Raw genomic sequence first — 25,024 nt, forward strand, 5'->3', positions numbered from 1 at the left:
TATACACCACCATAATGGATTTCAAATGAAACAAACAAGATGTGCTTTAACTGCAGACTGTCAGCTTTAATTTGAGGGTATTTACATCCAAATCAGGTGAACGGTGCAGGAATTACAACAGTTTGCATATGTGCCTCTCACTTGTTAAGGGACCAAAAGTAATGGGACAATTGTCTTCTCAGCTGTTCCATGGCCAAATGTGTGCTATTTCCTCATTATCCCAATTACAATGAGCAGATAAAAGGTCCAGAGTTCATTTCAAGTGTGCTATTTGCATTTGGAATCTGTTGCTGTCAACTCTCAAGATGAGATCCAAAGAGCTGTCACTATTAGTGAAGCAAGCCATCATTAGGCTGAAAAAACAAACCAATCAGAGAGATAGCAAAAACATTAGGCATGGCCAAAACAACTGTTTGGAACATTCTTAAAAAGAAGGAATGCACCGGTGAGCTCAGCAACATCAAAAGACCTGGAAGACCACAGAAAACAACTGTGGTGGATGACCGAAGAATTCTTTCCCTGGTGAAGAAAACACCCTTCACAACAGTTGGCCAGATCAAGAACACTCTCCAGGAGGTAGGTGTATATGTGTCAAAGTCAACAATCAAGAGAAGACTTCACCAGAGTGAATACAGAGGGTTCACCACAAGATGTAAACCATTGGTGAGCCTCAAAAACAGGAAGGCCAGATTAGAGTTTGCCAAACGACATCTAAAAAAGCCTTCACAGTTCTGGAACAACATCCTATGGACAGATGAGACCAAGATCAACTTGTACCAGAGTGATGGGAAGAGAAGAGTATGGAGAAGGAAAGGAACTGCTCATGATCCTAAGCATACCACCTCATCAGTGAAGCATGGTGGTGGTAGTGTCATGGCGTGGGCATGTATGGCTGCCAATGGAACTGGTTCTCTTGTATTTATTGATGATGTGACTGCTGACAAAAGCAGCAGGATGAATTCTGAAGTGTTTCGGACAATATCTGCTCATATTCAGCCAAATGCTTCAGAACTCATTGGACGCCGCTTCACAGTGCAGATGGACAATGACCCAAAGCATACTGCAAAAGCAACCAAAGAGTTTTTTAAGGGAAAGAAGTGGAATGTTATGCAATGGCCAAGTCAATCACCTGACCTGAATCCGATTGAGCATGCATTTCACTTGCTCAAGACAAAACTGAAGGGAAAATGCCCCAAGAACAAGCAGGAAATGAAGACAGTTGCAGTAGAGGCCTGGCAGAGCATCACCAGGGATGAAACCCAGCGTCTGGTGATGTCTATGCGTTCCAGACTTCAGGCTGTAATTGACTGCAAAGGATTTGCAACCAAGTATTAAAAAGTGAAAGTTTGATTTATGATTATTATTCTGTCCCATTACTTTTGGTCCCTTAACAAGTGAGAGGCACATATGCAAACTGTTGTAATTCCTACACCGTTCACCTGATTTGGATGTAAATACCCTCAAATTAAAGCTGACAGTCTGCAGTTAAAGCACATCTTGGTTGTTTCATTTCAAATCCAATGTGGTGGTGTATAGAGCCAAAAATGTTAGAATTGTGTCGATGTCCCAATATTTATAGACCTGACTGTACGTTCAGTGAATCAAGAGAAGAGCAAATACTGAGACCGGAAGCAATATAACTCACTTTTACACTCAGGCTGCTTTCAGGGGATTCCAACCATGAATAACCCCAAGAGCAGAGGAAACACTTACATGGCGCCCTCAAAGTGGGTCTAAACCCCTTTACAAAAATTCGGCTCTATGATGTCCAAGCAGGAGGAGAGCAGAAGAATGACTCTGTTGTGTCAGACTTCTCCCTTCTAACCCCCGACACCACAAGCCCAATAGGCAAACACTGTACCCAACTGATGCTTAATATCTACTTTCCAAGGTAAAGCTATTCCCTCACACACCATGCAATATAGAGGCCTGAATACGCATGCGTGTGCCTGTATGGCACCAGTAACGTCAGTCTCTTGGTAACAGAATGAATGTTGGGGTCTTCAGTGAGCCACTTTCATTGGTGCACTTACACTCCTATGGTAAAGTATAATTGTAATCTCGTGACAGTATTTGTATAGCAAAGCAAACACTGTGTCTGTTTAGCAGGGCCATCTACACAACCCAGTGCCTGGTGAGTATGGGCGAAGTGTAATGTCTCTGTGTGCAGTGTTCCTGTCATCTGCCAGTGGGCAAAATCCCTCTCACCAGATCCTGTGACTAAGGCCCAAACGATCATCCTGGAAATGACCAACTCCTCTGGTCACCTCACGATGAGCACTTCTGTACTGTAGATCCACATCTCTCAGTTTGGATGTTCCCTGACTGATGCAGATCACCAAGCATGCTGTGAACTGACCCCAAGCACTTCTCTGGTTAGGTCCAGACTGTTCCCTGCCACTTGCAGACTCCCTCCTTCAGGAAAAACAAGATGGAGTCCTTCACTCTGCTCTCCCTAAGCATTCTGGTCTCTGTAGTTCCATTCCTCATATAAGCCTATCATGCTGTTTCTGTTCAAGACTGCAAATTCCACAATGCTTTGCAGCTGCACCTCCTGCCTGAGAAAGTCCCTGTCATTGGCTCCTTTAATGGTTCTTCTGATTGTCTCTCTCTCTATTACAGTCTGAGAAGAGAAGGGAGGGGCTGAAATCCCTCACTGTGGAAGTGTCAGGGTTCAGAGGAGATGCCAGTCAGCAGGTTACAGCCATCACAGGATTCATTTCCTCCGCTACATGTAACATCAGAATTTCTCGTGTCTCAATGCTACTTCCACCTCCAGCTGGGAGATTGCTCTCTGTCTTTTGAAGAATTGTTCTCCAGAGGAACATTTGGAAGTAACAAACCTGTGTGAATGTCCCTTACATTGGTGACCGTTGGGAGAAGGACCCCCTTATATCAGTGGTCAGTGTAGTGGTCCCTTACATTGGTGACTGTTGAGAGAAGGACCCCCTTATATCAGTGGTCAGTGTAGCGGTCCCTTACATTGGTGACCGTTGGGAGAAGGACCCCCTTATATCAGTGGTCAGTGTAGCTGTCCCTTACATTGGTGACCGATGGGAGAAGGACCCCCTTATATCAGTGGTCAGTGTAGTGGTCCTTTACATTGGTGACCGTTGGGAGAAGGACCCCCTTATATCAGTGGTCAGTGTAGTGGTCCCTTACATTGGTGACCGATGGGAGAAAGACCCTTTTATATCAGTGGTCAGTGGGAGAAGGACATTCTCACATCGTCATCAGTGGGAAGACTGTCCCCCTTACAGATCACTGATGTCAGTTGTTACTGAGAGACAGAAATTGTTCATTGCTGAAGGAACCCCTAGAACCCTTTGGAGGAACCCCTAGAACCCTTTGGAGGAACCCCTAGAACCCTTTGGAGGACCCCTGGCTGAGAAAGGCTGGACTAGGCAGTCATATATTCTGTCCCCCTTGGTGGGAGTGGAGGTGACCCCTCTAAGAGGACATACAGTCCATACACCCCCAGCACAAGGCCGGGGTCACACTACCAGACGGTTCTCGGGGCTGCAGTTCCTCTGAGCTCCACAAGGTGGTGATCTCACTTCTACCCAGACAGGAAGTCTCTATGGAAGACAGGAAGTTGCAGGTGAGAGGTGAGTCGGGAGGAAGTATAGAGGAGACATTGCTGGAAGTGGCAGCAGAGGAGGTAATAAGATCTGATTTTATATTTACACCCAGTAACCCCCCATCGCGCTTGTCCTCTCCCTCCACCGTTGCACCCGTCCTCTTCCTCCACCGTCGCTCTGGTCCTCTTCCTCCATCATCACTGTGACATCTTTTATCTCAAGCAGATGATGATACACACATATAAATGGTTATTAATGGAAAAGTGAAACATCTAAAGAAAACAGTTGGAAACGACCATTCTGTTCCATGGAGGAGTGGGAGTATTTAGAAGGACACAAGGACCTCTACAAGGACGTCATGATGGACAATCAGCCGCCCCTCACATCACCGGGTAAGAGGAGACTTTATTGGAAAGGAGAGAGCAGTACGGAGGATCCACCTAGATCCCCCATCATCTGATAAACACATAGAAACAATGGATTCAGTCAGTGTGTGTGTTTCCTACAGATGGATCCAGCCATGGGAACCCACCAGAGAGATGTCCCCATCCTCTGTATTCCCGGGATTCCACACAGGAAGCTCACACCATCCCTCACCATCATCAGGTAGGTGGATCCAGTCATGGGAACCCACCAGAGAGATGTCGCCGTCCTCTGTATTCCCGGGATTCCACGCAGGAAGATCGCACCATCCCTCACCATCATCAGGTAGATGGATCCAGTCATGGGAACCCTCCAGAGAGATGTCCCCATCTTCTGTATTCCCAGGTTTCCACACAGGAAGGTCACACCATCCCTCACCATCATCAGGTAGATGAGAAATAATTATTGATATTTAGCCACAAGCATGTTTTTTTTACAATAAATGTCTTATTATTTAGAATGGAATCCTCGGGGATTATAATATTGTTGTTAAAGAAGAGATAAAAGAGGAGGATTATGGGGATGAAGTTATTGAGGAGTCAGAGATTCCAAAAAAACACAAAGATCTGTACCAGGACACCATGGTGGAGTCATCCAGCTACAGGAACCCACCAGAGAGATGTCCCTGTCCTCTGTATTCCCGGGATTCCACACAGGAAGGTCACACCATCCCTCACTATTACAAGGTTGGTGGGATGGAGAATCTAGAACATGGACTCATGGAGACGATGTGCGGATTCTCTATGTGATGTCACAATAATAAATCTTCTATCTTACAGATGATATTTTCTCTCCTTCTCTTGATGTAGAGTGGAGATCCAATCGATATGGAATATGAGGTGAAATCAGAAGAAGAAGAGGTGTATGTGAGGGATGATCAGCAGTCTATTGAGGAGGATGGAATAACGGGGACATTTATAGAGGAGGACACTCCTACAGAGATCAGCACAGGTGGGTCATGAACACTAAATCCATTCCTCCACCCTTACTGCTCACTGATTGGTCACTGTCCCATTCCTAGTTCCCTTGAAGGTGGAATTGTAAGCTCCTCAGAGACCAAGCTGTCTGATGTGGGCGGAGTCCTGGTTTGGGGGAATCAATCAGCTTCTGTCTAGTAATCCTTTGTCTTTGTATTTTAGTCCATGGCCGGGAGATGAGGAAAACCTCCGAGGATTGTCTCACTTTGTCTCCAGACTGGAAAGTAGAAGATGAGGACATCGCACAATATAGTCCAGGAGAAAACCCGGCTCCCTCCAATGTCCATCCGGCACCACCCAGTGTAGATGGACCATCGGATTCCTCGTATCCTGAGGAACCTCAGACTGTGCGGGACCGGGCCGGCCTTCCAACAGAGAAGAGGTTCTCCTGTCCTGAGTGCGGGAAATGTTTCAGTTTCAAATATAATCTTAATGTGCATAAAAGATCTCACACGGGGGAGAAGCCGTATTCCTGTCCCGAGTGCGGGAAATGTTTTTCACATAAGTCCAACCTTTCCATACATCAGAGATCACACACGGGGGAGAAACGATATTCCTGTCCTGAGTGCGGGAAATGTTTCCGTTTTAAATGCCACCTTAAAGCACATAAAAGATCTCACACAGGTGATAAGCCGTTTTCCTGTTCTGAGTGTGGGAAATGTTTTTGTTTTCAATCCAAACTTAATGAGCATAAAAGATCTCACACGGGGGAAAAACCGTATTCCTGTCCTGAGTGCGGAAAATGTTTTTCACAGAAGTCCAATCTTTACACACATCAAAGATTGCACATGGGCGAGAAGCCGTATTATTGTCCTGAGTGCGGGAAATGTTTTGTAAAAAAATCAGAGCTTGCCTCACATCAGAGATCTCACACGGGGGAAAAGCCATATCCCTGTCTAGAGTGCGGGAAATGCTTTTCAGGTAAGTCCAATCTTTGCAAACATCAGAGATCACATACAGGGGAGAAGCTGTATTCCTGTCCTGAGTGCGGGAAATGTTTTTCACAGAAATCAAAGCTTTACAGACACCAGAGATCTCACACAGGAGAGAAGCCGTATTCCTGTCCTGAGTGCGGGAAATGTTTTCTACAAAAATCAGATGTTGTCTCACATCAGAAGTCTCACACGGGAGAAAAGCCGTATTCCTGTCCTGAGTGCGGGAAATGCTTTTCCGATAAGTCCAATCTTTGCAAACATCAGAGATCGCACACGGGGGAGAGGCCGTATTTCTGTCCTGAGTGCGGGAAATGTTTTTCACAGAAGTCCATTCTTTACAGACATCAGAGATCTCACACAGGAGAAAAGCCATATTCCTGTCCTGAGTGCGGGAAATGTTTTGTACAAAAATCAGATGTTGTCTCACATCAGAGATTACACACGGGGGAAAAGCCGTATTCCTGTCCTGAGTGCGGGAAATGTTTTGTACAAAAATCAGATCTTGTCAGACATCAGAGGTCCCACACGGGGGAAAAGCCGTATTCCTGTCCTGAGTGCGGGAAATGTTTTTCAGATAAGTCCTATATTTCCCAACATCAGAGACTGCACACGGGGGAAAAGCCATATTCCTGTCCTGAGTGTGGGAAATGTTTTTCGATGAAGTCCCATCTTTACAGCCATCAGCGATCTCACATGAAGGAGAAGCCGTATTCCTGTCCTGAGTGCGGGAAATGTTTTTCACAGAAGTCCAATCTTTCCAGGCATCAGAGATCTCACACAAGGGAGAAGCCAATTGCCTGTCCTGAGTGAGGGAAATGTTCCTCATTGAAGTTCTGTCTTCCAGTACATCAGGGGGTCCCACACAACCCTCGAGGTGTGGATAAAAAAAATATATATATATTTTATTTTTTTTTTAAATAAAAAAAGATTTTTTTTATTTAAATTGGATTTTTTTTTAATTTAAATTGGATTTTTTCAAATTTAAATTGGGATTTTTTTGAAAGTTAAATTGTTTTTTTTTTTTAATTTAGATTGGATTTTGTTTTTATTTAAATTTAAATCTGATTTTTTTGCTTTTTTATTTATATCAAATGTATTTGAATAAAATGCTTTTGGAGTAAAAATCTATGTAAAGATAGTTTTGTTTTTTTTTCTATTTAGGATACATTAATGAGTTTATTCAGCATGAAATGGAGCTTTTTTACGTAGCATGAGGTCGATATCCTGCAATATCGACCTTTTTGGTGAACAATTTGATGAATCCAAGCTCTGGCAGCTGAGATAACATGCACTGCATGGATGCACTCACACATGGGAACCGTGAGATAAAACATCATTCAGGAATATTCGTTTAGCCCGTTGCTTTGCAGATCTATGGTCTGTAGCGGGTTCTACGTGTGAGGAGGAAGGGCAAGCAGGAAAAATGAAAGTGAAACCTTGTAAGCAGCTTGTGATCTCTCTGAACATAGCCTGAAGGGCTTTATTCCTCCCCTGAGGAGCCGAATGACCAGGGGTCTCCAAACTATGGAGCCCAAGTCCCTACCCCCGCTCCATCCCTGCTAGATCACTGTCCCTCCTGCTGAGGCAGAACCCTCCACCATCTTATGTGGCCCTCCTTGCCGTAGGCCTCCACATGACATTCCTTGCTGTAGACCAGGGGTTTCTAAACTATGGAGCACAAGTCCCTACCCCAGCTCCATCTCTGCCAGATACTGTCCCTCCTGCTGAGACAGAACCCTTCACCATCTTAACTGCCGCTCCTTGCCGTAGGCCTCCACATGATATTCCTTGCTGTAGACCAGGGGTCTCCAAACTATGGCTCTCCAGTTGTTGAAGTCCCATAATGCCTCTGCCTCTGGGAGTCTTGCCTGTGGCTGTCAGAGTCCTGCAAGGCCTCATGGGACTCTCAGTTCCTCAACACCTGGAGGGCCATCAGGAATATTCCTTTATCCCGTTGCTTTGCAGATCTATGGTCTGTAGCGGGTTCTACGTGTGGGGGGAAGGGCAAACAGGAAAAATTAAAATGAAACCTGCTAAGCAGCTTGTGATCTCTCTGAACATAGCTTGAAGGGCTTTATTCCTCCCCAGAGGAGCTGAATGACCAGGGGTCTCCAAACTATGGAGCACAAGTCCCTACCCCAGCTCCATCCCTGCTAGATCACTGTCCCTCCTGCTGAGGCAGAACCCTCCACCATCTTAATTGCTGCTCTTTGCCATAGACCTCCACATGACATTCCTTGCTGTAGACTAGGGGTCTCCAAACTATGGAGCACAAGTCCCTACCCCAGCTCCATCCCTGCTAGATCACTGTCCCTCCTGCTGAGGCAGAACCCTCCACCATCTTAATTGCTGCTCTTTGCCGTAGGACTCCACATGACATTCCTTGCTGTAGACCAGGGGTCTCCAAACTATGGAGCACAAGTCCCTACCCCAGCTCCATTCCTGCTAGATCACTGTCCCTCCTGCTGAGGCAGAACCCTCCACCATCTTAAGTGCCGCTCCTTGCCGTAGGCCTCTACATGAAATTCCTTGCTGTAGACCAGGGGTCTCCAAACTATGGAGGACAAGTCCCTACCCCCGCTTCATCCCTGCTAGATCACTGTCTCTCCTGCTGAGGCAGAACCCTCCACCATCTTATGTGCTGCTCCTTGCCATAGGCCTCCACATGACATTCCTTGCTGTAGACCAGAGGTCTCCAAACTATGGAGGACAAGTCCCTACCCCAGCTCCATCCCTGCTAGATCACTGTCCCTCCTGCTGAGGCAGAACCCTCCACTATCTTAAGTGCTACTCCTTGCCGTAGGCCTATACATGACATTCCTTGCTGTAGACCAGGGGTCTCTAAACTATGGCCCTCCAGCTGTTGAAGTACTACATGTCCCATAATGCCTCTGGGAGTCTTGCCTGTGGCTGTCAGAGTCTTGCAAGGCCTCATGGGACTTGCAGTTCCTCAACACCTGGAGGGCCATTGTCGGGAAGATACTTGCCTTAGTGCAGCTGAAGCCTCTGGACCTACACAGCAGCGTAGATGTGTGAGGGTCTGTTCTGCTGTGCATAGTCGTGTGCATTATCGTTCGTGCACCCGGGACTGCCCACTGATAATGTTGGTGCCAATGACACTAAATCCAGCAACACTATTAGCTTGTGCTGTCTGATCCACAGTTCCCTGTCCAGCCATGACGTCCTCCTGCTACCAGCCTACTCTGCCACCAGCCTGTCCAGCCGTGACGGCCTCCTACTACCAACCTGCTCTACCACCAGCCTGTCCAGCCATGATGTCCACCTGCTACCAGCCTACTCTGCCACCAGCCTGTCCAGCCGTGACGTCCTCCTGCTACCAGCCTGCTCTGCCACCAGCCTGTCCAGCCGTGACGTCCTCCTGCTACCAGCCTGCTCTGCCATCAGCCTGTCCAGCCGTGACGTCCTCCTGCTACCAGCCTGCTCTGCCACCAGCCTGTCCAGCTGTGATGTCCTCCTGCTACCAGCCTGCTCTGCTACCAGCCTGTCCAGTTATGACGTCTGCCTGCTGCCAGCCTGCTCTAGCACCAGCCTGTCTAGCCGTGATGTCCACCTGCTACCAGCTACCAGCCTGCTCTGCCACCAGCCTGTCCAGCCGTGATGTCCACCTGCTAACAGCCTGCTCTGCCACCAGCCTGTCCAACCATGACGTCCTCCTGCTACCAGCCTTCTCTGCCACCAGCCTGTCCAGCCGTGACATCCTCTTGCCACCAGTCTGTCCTGCTGTGATGTCCTCCTGCTACCAGCCTGCTCTGCCACCAGCCTGTCCAGCCATGACGTCTGCCTGCTACCACCCTGCTCTACTACTAGCCTGTCCAGTCATGACGTCCTCCTGCTACCAGCCTGCTCTGCCACCAACCTGTCAAGCTGTGATATCCTCCTGCTACCAGCCTGCTCTGCCACCAGCCTGTCCAGCCATGACATCCTCCTGCTACCAGCCTGCTCTGCCACCAGCCTGTCCAGCCATGACGTCCTCCTGCTAACAGCCTGCTCTGCGTCCACTCCCCTGCTGCTGCCATGTCCCTCACCTTGTTGTGTCACTGCCACATCACCCGCCGTCCTGTTAAAGTGAATGGGACTGTCGGTGAGTCAACACGCGTGTCGGAGGAGGAGCCGCTGCGGGACAGAGATGATGGTTGCTCTTTAAAAGTTATTTAAATCGAGCCTTTTCCCTAGTGACTTACATCCTGATTTCAATCACATCTGCCTTGAGTGCGGGAAATGTTCCTCACTGAAGTCCTGTCTTCCTGGGGTCCCACGTAACCCTGGAGGTGTATTAGTGCCTTGAGTGTGGGAAATGCCTTCTAGATGAATGTTGCTGGACATCCCAGCTCTCATGTGGGGAAGAAGCACTCCCTGATATAAATTATAAGGAATCCTCCTGCGCTCAATGGAATAATTATTATAATACAGCTGCTATCACTTGACTAATACCAATAAGTGCAAACAAAAAGAAAAAATAGTGAAGCGCTTATATCACATAAATACAATAAAGTGCATTCAAAAAAGATAAAAATGAATTAATGTAAATATAATTCTAATAATCCTGTGTAACAACTCTATGTAATAAATGTTAATGTCTCCTTCTGGTGGGAGAAAAAAATAGTGCAACCAAATATAATTAAACTATAATAATATAGCACACACTTTAAGAACCTATTATAATGTGCATATATCAAAATTCATAACGGAGTGTGAATAAATAAGTGAAACAAATTAATTAACCACATGAAATGGTGCCTAATTCATACACATGACATATACATCATAAGTGAAACAGAAAAAATGTCCATGCATGTGACTGTGCTTTTAGAAAACACACGTGATCTCCACTTCTAGGTGTAAATACTCTCCTCCAAATGGCAGCAATGCCTGCTCATCTCCCCTCCTTGACCCACACAGGGCCCCAAAGCAGTTACCACCTCAATGGTGTATCTCCTCTGGCAGACTCCTTATTCCTCCTCCTCTCTTATTCAAATGGTCCTCTCCATCAGTAAGCGTTTTTACCACAGCCTATGGGTAAATCTGCATGCACTTAGGGGAATCCAATATGGCCGCGGCGTCCAGACATGCGTCACCAGGAAATGACAAACCGACGCGTTGCGTCACGTGCGTCGTGACTTCATCAGCTATATACACCTCAGATATACTCTATGGCTGATCTTCATGGAAGAAACCGTTCATAAGGAGGTTAGAGGTCACCAAAGACGTGGATGAAGTGTGGGACCGGGTTGGCCATGGATGGCAGGAGAAGAATAAAAATGGCGTCCTCACCTGTCATTGGCTGAGTACATTTTGTGGTAGGAGATTTCACAAACACTTAGAGGTCGGTTAAAAATTAATTTGATAAATGTGACAAGCATTCCTCCTACTTTTCCTGGCTTAGGTATTTCAGGAAAAATACCACATTATGGCCACTAGATGGCGCTGATGGTCATAGGAAATGTTGAATTACTGAATTTATCAAGGGCCGCTCCACTGACTTGAATCGGTACATGAAGGCGGCACCAGCCGAATGAAACCTCTCATCCGCTCTATAAGGGAAGGGGTCGGCATAGTGGTGACCAATGGGAGAAGGACCCCCTTATATCAGTGGTCAGTGTAGTGGTCCCTTACATTGGTGACCGATGGGAGAAGGACCCCTTATATCAGTGGTCAATGTAGTGGTCCATTACATTGGTGACCGATGGGAGAAGGACCCCCTTATATCAGTGGTCAGTGTAGTGGTCCCTTACATTGGTGACCGAAGGGAGAAGGACCCCCTTATATCAGTGGTCAGTGTAGTGGTCCATTACATTAGTAACCGATGGGAGAAGGACCCCCTTATATCAGTGGTCAGTGTAGCAGTCCCTTACATTGGTGACCGATGGGAGAAGGACCCCCTTATATCAGTGGTCAGTGTAGTGGTCCCTAACATTGGTGACCGATGGAAGAAGGACCCCCTTATATCAGTGGTCAGTGTAGTGGTCCCTCACATTGGTGACCGATGGGAGAAGGACCCCTTTATATCAGTGGTCAGTGTAGTGGTCCCTCACATTGGTGACCGATGGGAGAAGGACCCCCTTATATCAGTGGTCAGTGTAGTGGTCCCTCACATTGGTTATCGATGGGAGAAGGACCCCCTTATATCAGTGGTCAGTGTAGTGGTCCCTCACATTGGTGACCGATGGGAGAAGGACCCCCTTATATCAGTGGTCAGTGGGGGAAAGGACATTCTTACATGGTCATTATTATTATTATTGTACAGTGTTTACATAGCGCCGACAGTTTGTTCAGCGCTGTACATTATAGTGGGGAACAGTACACGAGACAATACAGTAACAATACAATACACAAGGGGTTCGAGGGCTCTGCTCCTTGGAGCTTACAATATAGGAGGGAGGGGATAGTGGTACAGGAGGAAACAGCTGTGGGGGATGGAGTGGAGGAGATCGGCAATTAGGTGAGGGTGGGGTAGGCTTCTCTGAAGAGATTGGTTTTCAGGGTGCGCCTAAAGGTGAGGAGGGTAGGTGACAGTCTGATGGATTGGGGTAGTGAGTTCCAGAGGATGAGGGAAGCCCTGGAGAAGTCCTGGAGACTGGCATGGGAGGAGGAGACCAGGGAACTGGAGAGTAGGAGGTCTTGTGAGGAGTGGAGAGTACGTTTTGGGTGGTAGATGGATATCAGGTCGGTGATGTAGTTTGGGGCAGTATTATGGACAGCTTTGTATGTTAATGTTAATATTTTGAATTTATGCATTGGGCAATCGGAAGCCAGTGGAGGGAATGAGAGAGGGGGGTGGAGGACACTGAGTGGAGGCCAGTAGAGGGATTGACAGAGAGGGGTGGCGGATACGGAGTGGTTGGTAAGGTGGATGAGTCTGGCCGCAGAATTCAGGATAGACTGAAGCGGGGAAAGCCTGTGATGAGGTAGGCCGGTGAGGAAGGAGTTGCAGTAGTCAAATCGTGAGATAATAAGGGAGTGAATGAGTTGCTTAGTAGTTTCCGGGGTTAGGAATGTATGTATTTTGGAGATGTTGCGGAGGTGGAGTCTACATGAATTTGTCAACGATTGGACCTGGGGCTAGAAAGACAGATTGGAGTCTAGAGTGACACCTAGTACTTTGGCTTGCGGGGTGGGACTGATGGTGGCGTTGTTGGTCGTGATGGAGAGGTCGGGGGGGGGGGGGGCACGGGCTGGGGGGGAAACTAGGAGCTTGGTTTTAGCAAGGTTTAATTTGAAGAAGTGGAGCGACATCCAATCTGATATGTTGTTCAGAAGGCTAGTGATTCAGGCGGAGACTGAAGGGTGAGGCGAGGGATAGAGAGATAGATTTGCGTGTTGTTGGCATAGAGATGGTAGTTGAAGCCGTGAGAGTGTATGAGTTGACCAAGGGAGGAGGTGTAGATGGAGAAGAGAAGGCCCGAGGACAGAACCTTGAGGGACCCCAACAGAGAGGGGGAGTGAGGGGGAGGTGGCAGCGTTATAGGGTAACACTGAAGGAGCGTTGGGATAGATAGAAAGAGAGCCAGTAGAGAGCGGAGTCTCTGAGGCCGAAAGAGTATAGTTTTTTGAGGAGGAGGGGGTGGTCGACCGCATCGAAAGCTGCAGAGAGGTCGAGGAGTAATAGCATGGAATAGTGGCCTTTGGCGGTTAGCAGGTTGTTGGTGAGTTTGAGTAGGGCGGGTTCGGTGGAGTGTAGGGGATGGAAGCCAGATTGTAGGGGATCAAGGAGGTTGTTGTCGGTGAGGTGGGAGCTTAGGCGATTATAGGCTAAGCACTCAAGGAGTTTGGATGTAAATGGCAGCAGGGAGATGGGTCTAAGGTTGTTCGGGTCGGTGGGATCCAAGGAGGGCTTTTTAAGTATGGGAGTGATGTGCGCGTGCTTCAGAGGGGAGGGGAATGCACAAGTAGAGAGGGAGAGATTGAAGATGTGAGTGAGAGAGCGTAAGATGGAGGAGGAGGGAGATCGTAGGAGTTGTGTGGGGACAGGGTCAAGGGGTCAGGTAGAAGGGCGAGCTTTAGAGAAGACCTTAGTGACCTCTTCAGTGGTAGCAAGGTCGAAGGAGTGGAGTGTTGAGGGGGTTTGAGTGTGGGGAGTGTTGGGCAGGGTAGAGGTCTGGACAGTGGCGAGGTCAAGGGAGAGGAGTGTTGAGGGGGTTTTTGGATGCTAGGTGGGGCAGAAGTCTGATTAGTGATGATGTCCTTGCGAATTGCATCGATCTTGATTTGGAAGTGGTTAGCAATCTTGTGAGCGGTGAGTGAGGTACTGGGTGGAGGAGGGGGCGGAGAGAGCAGAGAGTTGAAGGTGGAGAAGAGCTGACGAGGACTGGAGGAGAAGGTATTGATGAGGGTTACAAAGTAGGCTTGCTTGGCAGCGTGGAGGGAGGAGGTGTAGGTGAGGAAGGTGGATTTATATCGGGAGAACGCTTGTTGGGATCTGGTTTTGTGCCATAGTCGCTCCAGCGCACGACTGCGTCTTTTGAGATTTTTGGTATGGTCATTCTGCCAGGGTTGAAGCGGTCAGGGTCTAATGTTTCATGTGGTTAGGGGTGCTAAGGAGTCTAAGGCAGCTGACAGCGAGTTGTTATAGACAGTAGTGGCCAGGTCAGGGCAGGACAGGGGAAGGATACTTTCGTAAAGTTGATCAGCTTTAGAGTGGAAGGGGGCAGGGTTCAGGTTGCGGAGGTTACGGCTGGTGAAGGTTTGACGTTTGGGGGGTAGGTGTATGAGGACGAGCAGATGGAAAAGGTAATGAGGTTGTGGTCAGAGAGAGGAAAAGGGGTGTTTGTGAGGTTGTGGGGGGTGCAGAGATGGGAGAAAACAATGTCCAGGGTGTTCCCGTCGGAGTGGGTGGAGGACTGTATGCACTGTGTGAGTGCAAAGGAAGAGGTTAGGTGGAGGAGTTGGGATGTGGCCATGCTACTGATGTTGGTAGGGATGTTGAAGTCGCCAAGGATGAGGGTGGGCAGTTCGGAGGAGAGAAAGAAGGGTAACCAGGCGGAGAAGTCATCGAGGAAGCGGGATACGGGTCCAGGGGGCCGATAGATTACTGCGATCCTCAGGGGGATTGGAGAGAATAGTCGGATGCAGTGGGCCTCAAAGGAGGAGAAGGATAGAGAGAGAGGGTTAGGGAGGACTTGAAGGTGCTCTGCGGTGACAGGAGCATACCAACCCCACCACCTTTCTGACCGCTGGGTCTGGGTGAGTGGGTCCAGGTGAGACCTCCGTGGGAGAGTGCTGCAGGGGAGGTAGAGTCGGTGGTTTGGATCCATAATTCGATGATCACCAGGAGGTTGAGGGAGCGGGAGACAAAGGAGTGCACACGAAAACAGAGAGGTGGTTTTGGGGAGCAGGGGGACCGGTATTAGGTTGAGGGGTTTGCGGCAGTTTGTGGAAGTAGGTGGGTGAGTGAGGTGGAGGAGGACCAGGGTTCGGGGAGTAAGAAAGGTGGCATGGGAGCGGGAAGTATAAGAGCGTGTGGTTCTGCCATTGGTGGCGTTCGGGGCAGTGGGAGAGTGGAGTAACAGGAAGAGGTGGTGAGAGCCGTGGAGAGGAGATGGAAGCAGTGAGGGAACAATGTATAGTTGTTTGGGAGGAGCGGGGGGATAGAGAGAAGAGATTTTGGGGATGGAGGAGAAGAGTATGAGGAGGAGGAATACAGGTGGCATTTTGGGGAGGTAAGCAAAGTGGCAGACAAGTGAGGTGGAAAGTCTCTCGGGGCCCTTGGTTGTAGATGGTCGGTGTGCGGTGACGTAACTCGTAGTTGAACCTTTCCATGGTAAGAGTTCTCGTGGTTGGGATCAGGATGGTCAGAGTTCAGTTCGGCCAGTTGTGATCGGATGGGCTTCGGGTCAGGGCGGGGTTGCGCCAGGGTAGGCGATGGTAGGCCTCGCCAGGTCGAGATCGTCCGATGGGCTTGAAGAGATGCTGGGTGAGCATCAGCAGTGAAGGTGTTTCTGGGGGTCATCGGGTGGGCTACGGGTCGGGGCAGGGTTGTGCCGGGTAGGCGATGGTAGGCCTCACCAGGTCGAGATCGTCCGTTGGGCTCAGTAGGACCGGGCAGGGTTGCGACGTGGAGGGTGATGATAGGCCTCACCAGGCTGGGGACATCTGCAAGGTTCGGCGGCGTGGACGTAGGCTCACTTCTGGTTCCTCTGTCAATTGGGGAGGCAGGAGACCGGTGGGCGGCCGGATTGTGCGCTGTAGGGCGCGTGCTAGAGTAGTGTAGGCCGGCGGGCCCTGATGGGTCTGGTGCTGCAGTGAGCTGTTGGAGGCCCAGGGAGGCTTATGGGGCCTAGTGGTGGCCTCCTCTCTTCTGCTGTGTGGGTGGTGGTGGAGGCTGTGGTGACAGAGCTCCAGGCTGCACGGTGGGGGCTACGGCGGCACCGCTCCCCCTCCACGAGCGCGGAGGGTCGGGGGGATCCCAGTGGTTGCCGCCCGGCGGTGTGCCCTGTCTAGGCCACGCGGGAGGCACCGTCCCACCTGGCCGGACGCTGTGGCTGAGCTCCGGGCTGTAGCGGGTGGGGGCTCCGGTGGCACCACTCCCTCCTCCAGGAGCGCGGAGGGTCGGGGGATCCCGCGGTTGCCGTGCTCCCGCTGGATCGGCGGAGTGCTGGTCATCAGTGGGAAGACTGCCCCCCTTACAGATCATTGATGTCAGTTGTTACTGAGAGACAGAAATTGTTCATTGCTGAAGGAACCCCTAGAACCCTTTGGAGGAACCCCTGGAACCCTATGGAGGACCCCTGGCTGAGAAAGGCTGGACTAGGCAGTCATATATTTCTGTCCCCCTTGGTGGGAGTGGAGGTGACCCCTCTATGAGGACATACAGTCCATACACACCCAGCACAAGGCCGGGGTCACACTACCAGACGGTTCTCGGGGCTGCAGTTCCTCTTAGCTCCACAAGGCGGTGATCTCACTTCTACCCAGACAGGAAGTCTCTATGGCAGACAGGAAGTGATGTCAGGGACAGACATGAAGTTTAGTGAGGCAATTCAAGAGGAGACATTGCTGGAAGTGGCAGCAGAGGAGGTAATAAGATCTGATTTTATATTTACACCCAGTAACCCCCCCGTCATGTTCATCCTCTTCCTCCACCGTCAGGTCCGTCCTCTTCCTCCACCGTCACGTCCGTCCTCTTCCTCCACGCCCTCTTCCTCCACCGTCACGCCTGTCCTCTTCCTCCACCGTCACGCCCGTCCTCTTCCTCCACCGTCACGCCCGTCCTCTTCCTCCACCGTCACGCCCGTCCTCTTCCTCCACCGTCACGCCCGTCCTCTTCCTCCACCGTCACGTCCGTCCTCTTCCTCCACCGTCACGTCCGTCCTCTTCCTCCATCGTCATGTCCGTCTTCTTCCTCCATAGTCACTGTGACGTCTTTTATCTCCAGCAGATGATGATACACACATATATAGTGTGGGAACCCAGATTAACCCCTTCAGGGGCAGAACATTCTCATATAAACACCTTCTTTATCAATTATCACCCTTACCTGTGTAGATTAAACGACGGCACGACTGAGGATGGAGGAGGACCAGAGTCACATGACTGAGAGGATACTAAACCTCACCCTGGAGATCATCTACCTGCTGACCGGAGAGGTGAGGAGGATTCTGGGAGGTCACATGACATCACACAGACCTGAGAGGTGAGGAGGATTCTGGGAGGTCACATGACATCACACAAACCTGACCGGAAAGGTGAGGAGGATTCTGGGAGGTCACATGAAATCACTCTTGTCTCTGTTAATAAAACACAGAGCTGACCGGAGAGGTGAGGAGGATTCTGGGAGGTCAAATGACATCACACAGACCTGACCGGAGAGGTGAGGAGGATTCTGGGAGGTCACATGACATCACTCTTATATTTATTAATAAAACACATACCTGACCGGAGAGGTGAGGAGGATTCTGGGAGGTCACATGACATCACTCTGGTCTAGTCTGGCCAATAGACCATGTTCTTCTTGTAGACATGTAGATGATGTCAGATGATTGATATCGGTTTCTCTTTCTCCTGATCTGTAGGATTATGTTGTAGTGAAGAAGTCTAGTGGGGAGCCAATCTCAGGAGGATGGAGCAGGACCCAGAGCCCCACCATGGTGCCTCCCCCTCGTTCTCCGATACCTGAGAGGAACAAAGAGCAAAAGATCCTGGAACTGACCACCATGATGGTCCATCTGCTGACAGGAGAGGTGAGCGGTGCCGGGAATTCTGGGACATTCTCCAGTGACAGACAAGGGATGTGTCTGGATGGTGACTGTATCATTGTGTGTGTCAGGTTCCTATAAGGTGTCAGGGTGTCACTGTCTATTTCTCCATGGAGGAGTGGGAGTATTTAGAAGGACACAAGGATCTCCATCGAAGGGAAGACACTGGTACTCCGCAGCGAGATTCTCCCTGTGTTGCAGTACCTCGCCCAGGCCTGGCCCCCACGGGTCAACACCTGTAAGGCCATCACCAGGGCGGTGTTTCACTTCATCTGGGGCTCCAAGATGGACAGAGTGAAGCGGGCAGTCATGTTCAAGGAACCCCTCAAGGGCGGTAAGGGCGTGCCCGACATCGCCACACAGCTGAGGGTGTTCTTTGCTTGCAACTGCATCCGCAGAACTTTGCCCAAACGGATTATGGACTCTGGCGGGAACGCAATGTCTCGCTTCTTCCTGTTGCCTCTCTGGAGGTCCCTGGGGTGGGACACCTGGGATAGTTCCATCCCCTACAACTGGGACACTCCTTGGTTCTACTTGGATACCTTCAAGTTCATCAGGGAGCAGGGGCTGCAGGGAGTCAAGCCTGACTTGTGGAAGCCAAAGACCATTTACAAGTTGATCAGAGCAAGCGACATCATGGAGTCGGTTCCAGGCCTGCCTTCGGACACCTGCAAGGTGGTCTGGAGGAATGTTTCTTCCAACATTCTTACCAACAGGCATAAAGACCTGGCATGGATGGCTATCCAGGGGGGATTGCCTCTCAGGACATTTATGCATGCCAGGAACCTGAGCAGATACAGACACTGCCCCTTCTGCATCATCCACGAGGAAACGTCTTACCACGTTTTCTGGGAGTGCTCATTTGCTCAGGCCCTGTTGGGGGCCCTGGAACCTGAACTCAAAGACTTTGTACCACAGACAGCCATCACTCACTTTGGGATGTTGAATGGACTGTTCTGTGGAACTTTCTCTCTGGAGGACATTGACAGCGCCTGGAGGGTGCTGTGTTGCTTTAAGGACGCTTTATGGTGCGCCAGGAAGCGCCTCATCCACCAGCGGGAGAGGATGTCCATTGAGGACTGCCGCAGACTGATCCTCAGTCTGCTCAGAGACTATTCCTTGTTGGACTTTAAGGAGGAAGAGGACGTCTGAAGATTTCCCCTTCCCCCTACTCCCCCTTGCGTGTCTTTGTCCCTTCAATAAAGCTTCGGGCCTGTGTTTCCCCCTTTCTTCCCCTTCCCCCCCACACACCCGATGCCTATTGTTGATCGTGATTTTCAGTTTATCGTTTTTCTGCATGACATAGTGACTAGGAAATGTATATTGTATTAGGATGCTACAGTTTTTGGGGTAAGCGGCGTCATGCATGACGTGGTGGTCCGGGGGATTCATCCTCCGTGCACATCACGTCAGGCATCATACCGCTGAGCGAATGTATTTATTTCTGAATGTATTTATCGTATGCTTGGAACTGTATTGCTATGTGGTGCGCTGCGTCGCAGTACAGGGTGAGATGTACCCCGATTACAAGTAACATGTTGTTTTTGATGCTTCTGCAATAAAAGTATCTTTTCAATTAAAAATTGTGTGTGTCAGGTTCCTATAAGGTGTCAGGGTGTCACTGTCTATTTCTCCATGGAGGAGTGGGAGTATTTAGAAGGACACAAGGACCTCTACAAGGACGTCATGATGGACAATCAGCCGCCCCTTACATCACCGGGTAAGAGGAGACTTTATTGGAAAGGAGAGAGCAGTACGGAGGATCCACCTAGATCCCCCATCATCCGATAAACACATAGAAACAATGGATTCAGTCAGTGTGTGTGTTTCCTACAGATGGATCCAGTCATGGGAACCCACCAGAGAGATGTCCCCGTCCTCTGTATTCCCGGGATTCCACACAGGAAGGTCACACCATTCCTCACCATCATCCGGTAGATGGATTCAGTCATGAGAACCCAGCAGAGAGATGTCCCCGTCCTCTGTATTCCCGGGATTCCACACAGGAAGGTCACACCATCCCTCACCATCATCAGGTAGATGGATCCAGTCATGAGAACCCAGCAGAGAGATGTCCCCGTCCTCTTTATTCCCAGGATTCCACAAAGGAAGGTCACACCATCCCTCACCATCTTCAGGTAGATGGATCCAGTCATGGGAACCCACCAGAGAGATGTCTCCGTCCTCTGTATTCCCGGGATTCCACACAGGAAGGTCACACCATCCCTCACCATCAGGTAGATGTGTACAAATCACAACAATCAGTGATTGTTCCTTAAGCTTTCTTGTTATAATAAACATTTTATTATATATTTAGAGTGAAAACCTCAGAGATTATAATATTGTTGTTAAAGAAGAGAATAAGAATCATTGTGTGTGTCAGGTTCCTATAAGGTGTCAGGGTGTCACTGTCTATTTCTCTATGGAGTTACAATACATTGAATGTCCTTTTGAATATTCAGAGTGGAATCCTCGGGGATGATAATATTGTCGCAAAAGAAGAGTATAAAGAGGAGGATGAGGAGTATGGAGTGATGGAGGAATTTTCAGAAGGACACAAGGATATGATGGAGCCACCTAATACCAGGAACCCACCAGAGAGATGTCCCCGTCCTCTGTATTCCCGGGATTCCACACAGGAAGGTCACACCATCCCTCACTGTTATAAGGTTGGTGGGACGGAGAATCTAGAACATGGAGTGAAATCATGGAGAAGATCTGTAGACCTTACAAGATTTTATTTTCTATTTTAGGGTGAAGATCTGACAGATATAAAAGTTGAGGTGAAATCAGAAGAAGAGGCGTATGTGAGGGATGATCAGCAGTCTATGGAGGAGGATGGAATAACCGGGACATTTATAGAGGAGGACACTCCTACAGAGATCAGCACAGGTGGGTCATGAACACTAAATCCATTCCTCCACCCATACTGCTCACTGATTGGTCCAGATGATAAAGTTCTCATTGGATCTTTCTCTGTCTTTCTGGTTTGGGGGAACCAATCAGCTCCTGTCTAGTAATCCTCTTTTTTTTTGTATTTTAGTCCATGGCCGGGAGATAAGGAAAACCTCCAAGGATTGTCTCACTTTGTCTCCAGACTGGAAAGTAGAAGATGAGGACATCACACAGTATAGTCCAGGAGAAAACCCGGCTCCCTCCAATGTCCATCCGGCTCCCTCCAATGTCCATCCGGCACCACCCAGTGTAGATGGACCATCGGATTCCTCGTATCCTGAGGAACCTCAGACTTTGCGGGACTGGGCCGACCTTCCAACAAATAGGAGGTTTCCCTGTACTGAGTGCGGGAAGTGTTTCCATTCTAAATTCAATCTTAATGAGCACAAAAGATCTCACACGGGAGAGAAGCCACATGCCTGTCCTGAGTGTGGGAAATGTTTTTCAAAAAAATCCAATCTTTCCCGACATCAGACATCTCACACAGGTGAGAAGCCGCATTCCTGTCCGGTGTGTGGGAAATGTTTTTCATATAAGTGGAAACTTTCCATACATCAGAGATGTCACACTGGAGAGAAGCCGTTTTCCTGTCCTGAGTGCGGGAAATGTTTTTCAGATAAGTCCAATCTTTACACTCATCAGCGATCTCACACAAGGGTGAAGCTTCATTCCTGTTCTGACTGCGGGAAATGTTTTGTACAAAAATCAGACCTTGTCAAACACCAGAGATCCCACACAGGGGAAACACCGTTTTCTTGTTCTGAGTGCGGGAAACTTTTTTCAAAGAAATCCACTCTCGGCAGACACCAATGGTCTCACACGGGGCAAAAGCCACATTCCTGCTCAGAGTGCGGGAAATGTTTTTTAGACAAGTCCAGTCTTTACATACATCAGAGATTGCACACGGGGGAGAAGCCGTATTCCTGTCCCGAGTGCGGGAAATGTTTTTCACAGAAGATCAGTCTTTACAAACATCAGAGGACTCACACGGGGGAGAAGCCGTATTCCTGTGCTGAGTGCGGGAAATGTTTTTCAATGAAGTCCAATCTTACCACACATCAGAGGTTACACACAGGGGAGAAGCCGTATTCCTGTGCCGAGTGCGGGAAATGTTTTTCACAGAAGATTATTCTTTACAAACATCAGAGATCTCACACGGGGGAGAAGCCGTATTCCTGTCCTGAGTGTGGGAAATGTTTTTCACAGAGGGGCTCTCTTTCCGATCATCAGAGATTGCACACGGGGAAGAAGCTGTATTCCTGTCCTAAATGTGATAAATGTTTTCAAACTAAATCCGATCTTGACGCACATGTGAGATTGCAAACGGAGGCAGATCCGCTTTCCTGTTCTGATTGGCGGAAGTGTAACCCACAGAAGTCCTCTGCTTACAGTCATCTGAGATTGGACACGAAGGAGAACGAACTTTCCTGGTCTGATTGAGGGAATTGTTCCTCACTGAAGTCCTGTCTTCCTGGACATCAGAGGTCCCACACAACCCTGGAGGTGTATTAGTGCCTTGAGTGCGGGAAATGTTTTGTACAAAAGTAGCACTCTCCTAGTTTAGCTAGGGGGAGCTAGAGTCCTGATTGACAGGAAGGCTGAGTAGCCGCCTGGGTGTAATAGCCAGAAGGTCAAATTGTGGTCAGGAGCTGAAAGGATCTGCTGCCAGCCCCTCGAAAATTCCCTCTGCTTTAGGGCTTTGGAGGAAGGTCCTAGAGGCAGTGTGTGGATCTGAGGAGTGGCTGGCTTGTACTCTTGAGGAATCCTGGCCAATCCCCAACAGGGGGTTGGAAAGGGGCCAGGACACCCATAAGTGTTGGAGCCTGTTCAGTTGCAGGAGAGTTGGGTGGAAGACAGGAAGAGGTCAGGCTGAAGGCCAGAGGCTGCAAGAAGGCCCAGGGGGATGGGGCTTCATTGCAGGTCTAGAGCTGGAAAGGGAGGAGCTCAGAATTTCACTGGCCTCCAGAACGAGGACCACCTGTATGTCAGGGAAGGAGCGGCCTAGCTAAGAAGGCCTGGAAGCAGCCACCAGCGGTACAGGAGAGAATCTGAGTGAGTACCCCTGCACCCCCCTGGGCGGATAGGGGAAGGAGCACTCTGGTGGGAAACCAGATTCGCTGCCTATTTGGGATTGTCCACTTTTAAAGTAACAGGAACCAGATCCCCTGTTCAGGGATACCTCCAGATTGCTGAGTGAGGAGGAGAAGTCCATCTAGGGTCTGGGGTGGTACATTGTGGAGACAGCTAGAGTCTGGGGTGGTACATTGAGGAGACATCTAGGGTCTGGGGTTGTACATTGAGGAGACATCTAGGGCTCGGGGGAGGTACATTGAGGAAACATCTAGGGTCTGGGGTGGTACATTGAGGAAACATCTAGGGTCTGGGGTGGTACATCGAGGAGTCACCTAGGGTCTGGGGTGGTACATCGAGGAGACACCTAGGGTGGTACATCGAGGAGACACCTAGGGTCTGGGGTGCTCCATCGAGGAGACCTCTAGGGTCTGGGGTGGTACATCGAGGAGACACCTAGGGTCTGGGGTGGTACATCGAGGAGACCTCTAGGGTCTGGGGTGATACATCGAGGAGACCTCTAGGGTCTGGGTTGGTACATCGAGGAGACATCTAGAGTCTGGGATGGTACATTGAGGAGACACTGGCCAGCTCTCCAACAGAGATTGTGCTGCAGTAAAGGCTTGTAAATAGTTCTATGAAGTTGTCCTCAGTTCATCAGTTCCCTGGGCATCCTGTACCCTGCTATCCCCATCCCAGTTCAAGTCCCCTCAATAAACAACCAAACCAAAGCTCAAGGACTGATCTCTGACTCTGGATGCAAGCTTGTGTGAAGATGTGTGATGCCTGGCTGTGCCAGGGCTATAGGGGGACCCAAATCTAGGGACTCCAAAGGGGGTAGTGCTACACAGAGATCAGAGCTTGTCTCACATCAGAGAACTCACATGGGGGATAAGCCATTTTCCTGCCCTGAGTGCGGGAAATGTTTTTCAGAAAAGGCCTCTCTTTCTACACATCAGAGTTTGCTCACGAGTGAGAAGCCGTATTGCTGTCCTGAGTGCGAGAAATGTTTTTCAAAAACAATTTCTACAGACATCAGAGATCTCACATGGAGGGAGGGAATTGTTCCTCACTGAAGTTCTCTCTTCCTGGACATCGGGTCCCAGACAACTTTCAAGGTGTATTGGTGCCATGAGTGCGGGAAATGTGTTCTAAATGAATCAATTAAACCAACTGTAAAATATCGTATTGTCTCGATATTTTATTAACTTGTATTGATGAGAAATGTTCAAATAGAAAGTCCTTCCACTTCTTGCAATTACTCAAAAAGATGATTTAATAATAACGTTGCATAAAATTAGAAATAAAATATTGGCATACAAAATGGTTAAATAATGTCCAAAAAATATAGTTAAGTTCTTGATAATAAGATTGTATATATGTATATGTGTGTGTAGTGTGTGTGTGTCTCTCAAGGCTTCAAGCAAAGTGAGCATAAAAAGTCTTTGTTTCAACTCTTAAATGAGCAATCCAGCCCCCACCTTTTCCTCAAAATGGGCTGATATACTTGTAGTCCCACAAAGATAATTGGAAACAGATGTATATATATATAACAAACCCTCCAGCCTACTTCTCTCAAAGTCTGAGTGTAACTTTATCTCTTACATAGATGGGGGAGGATGGTAGACCAATTGCTACCATATGTGGCTTGAATGTAAAGGAAACCCAAGATATATGTTCATATATAAATTCACAAACTATGAAGTCTAATCACTTACTTTTCCCAATCTAGAACAAATATAAATATAATAACTCAATTATTCTATTAAGATCCAACTCATTCATACTTATGTTAGTACTGTTAATAAGAAGATATTAGGTATTAGGTTAAGGAAAGCTTCTAACATTTCCCTCTCAAAATGATCGATTTT

General features: G+C 48.9%; 1 protein-coding gene across 1 annotated transcript; it reads left to right on the forward strand.

Moving 5' to 3' along the window:
• Positions 1–3,589: 3,589 nt before the first annotated feature.
• LOC149456039 (uncharacterized) lies at positions 3,590–24,336 on the forward strand. The gene is made up of 7 exons (XM_089685637.1): positions 3,590–3,661; positions 3,807–3,973; positions 4,090–4,391; positions 4,463–4,690; positions 4,814–4,955; positions 5,144–6,704; positions 21,410–24,336. Exons 2-7 carry the CDS (start codon positions 3,889–3,891, stop codon positions 22,521–22,523), a joined length of 3,432 nt encoding a protein of 1,143 aa, XP_089541763.1. The 5' UTR covers positions 3,590–3,661; positions 3,807–3,888; the 3' UTR covers positions 22,524–24,336.
• Positions 24,337–25,024: the final 688 nt, after the last annotated feature.

This window comes from Staurois parvus, unplaced genomic scaffold, assembly GCF_062004578.1.
Source record: "Staurois parvus isolate SC_StPar_1 unplaced genomic scaffold, SC_StPar_1.0 ptg000380l, whole genome shotgun sequence".
Taxonomy (NCBI): Eukaryota; Metazoa; Chordata; class Amphibia; order Anura; family Ranidae; genus Staurois; species Staurois parvus.

What these genes read in the sequence shown, in the direction of transcription:
- LOC149456039 (XM_089685637.1), top strand. Translation starts at nt 3,889, where the DNA reads ATGGAGGAGTGGGAGTATTTAGAAGGACACAAGGACCTCTACAAGGAC. An exon ending in GCCGCCCCTCACATCACCGG is followed by an intron (nt 3,974 to 4,089) that starts GTAAGAGGAGAC and finishes TGTTTCCTACAG; the next exon opens with ATGGATCCAGCCATGGGAAC. An exon ending in TCCTACAGAGATCAGCACAG is followed by an intron (nt 4,956 to 5,143) that starts GTGGGTCATGAA and finishes TTTGTATTTTAG; the next exon opens with TCCATGGCCGGGAGATGAGG.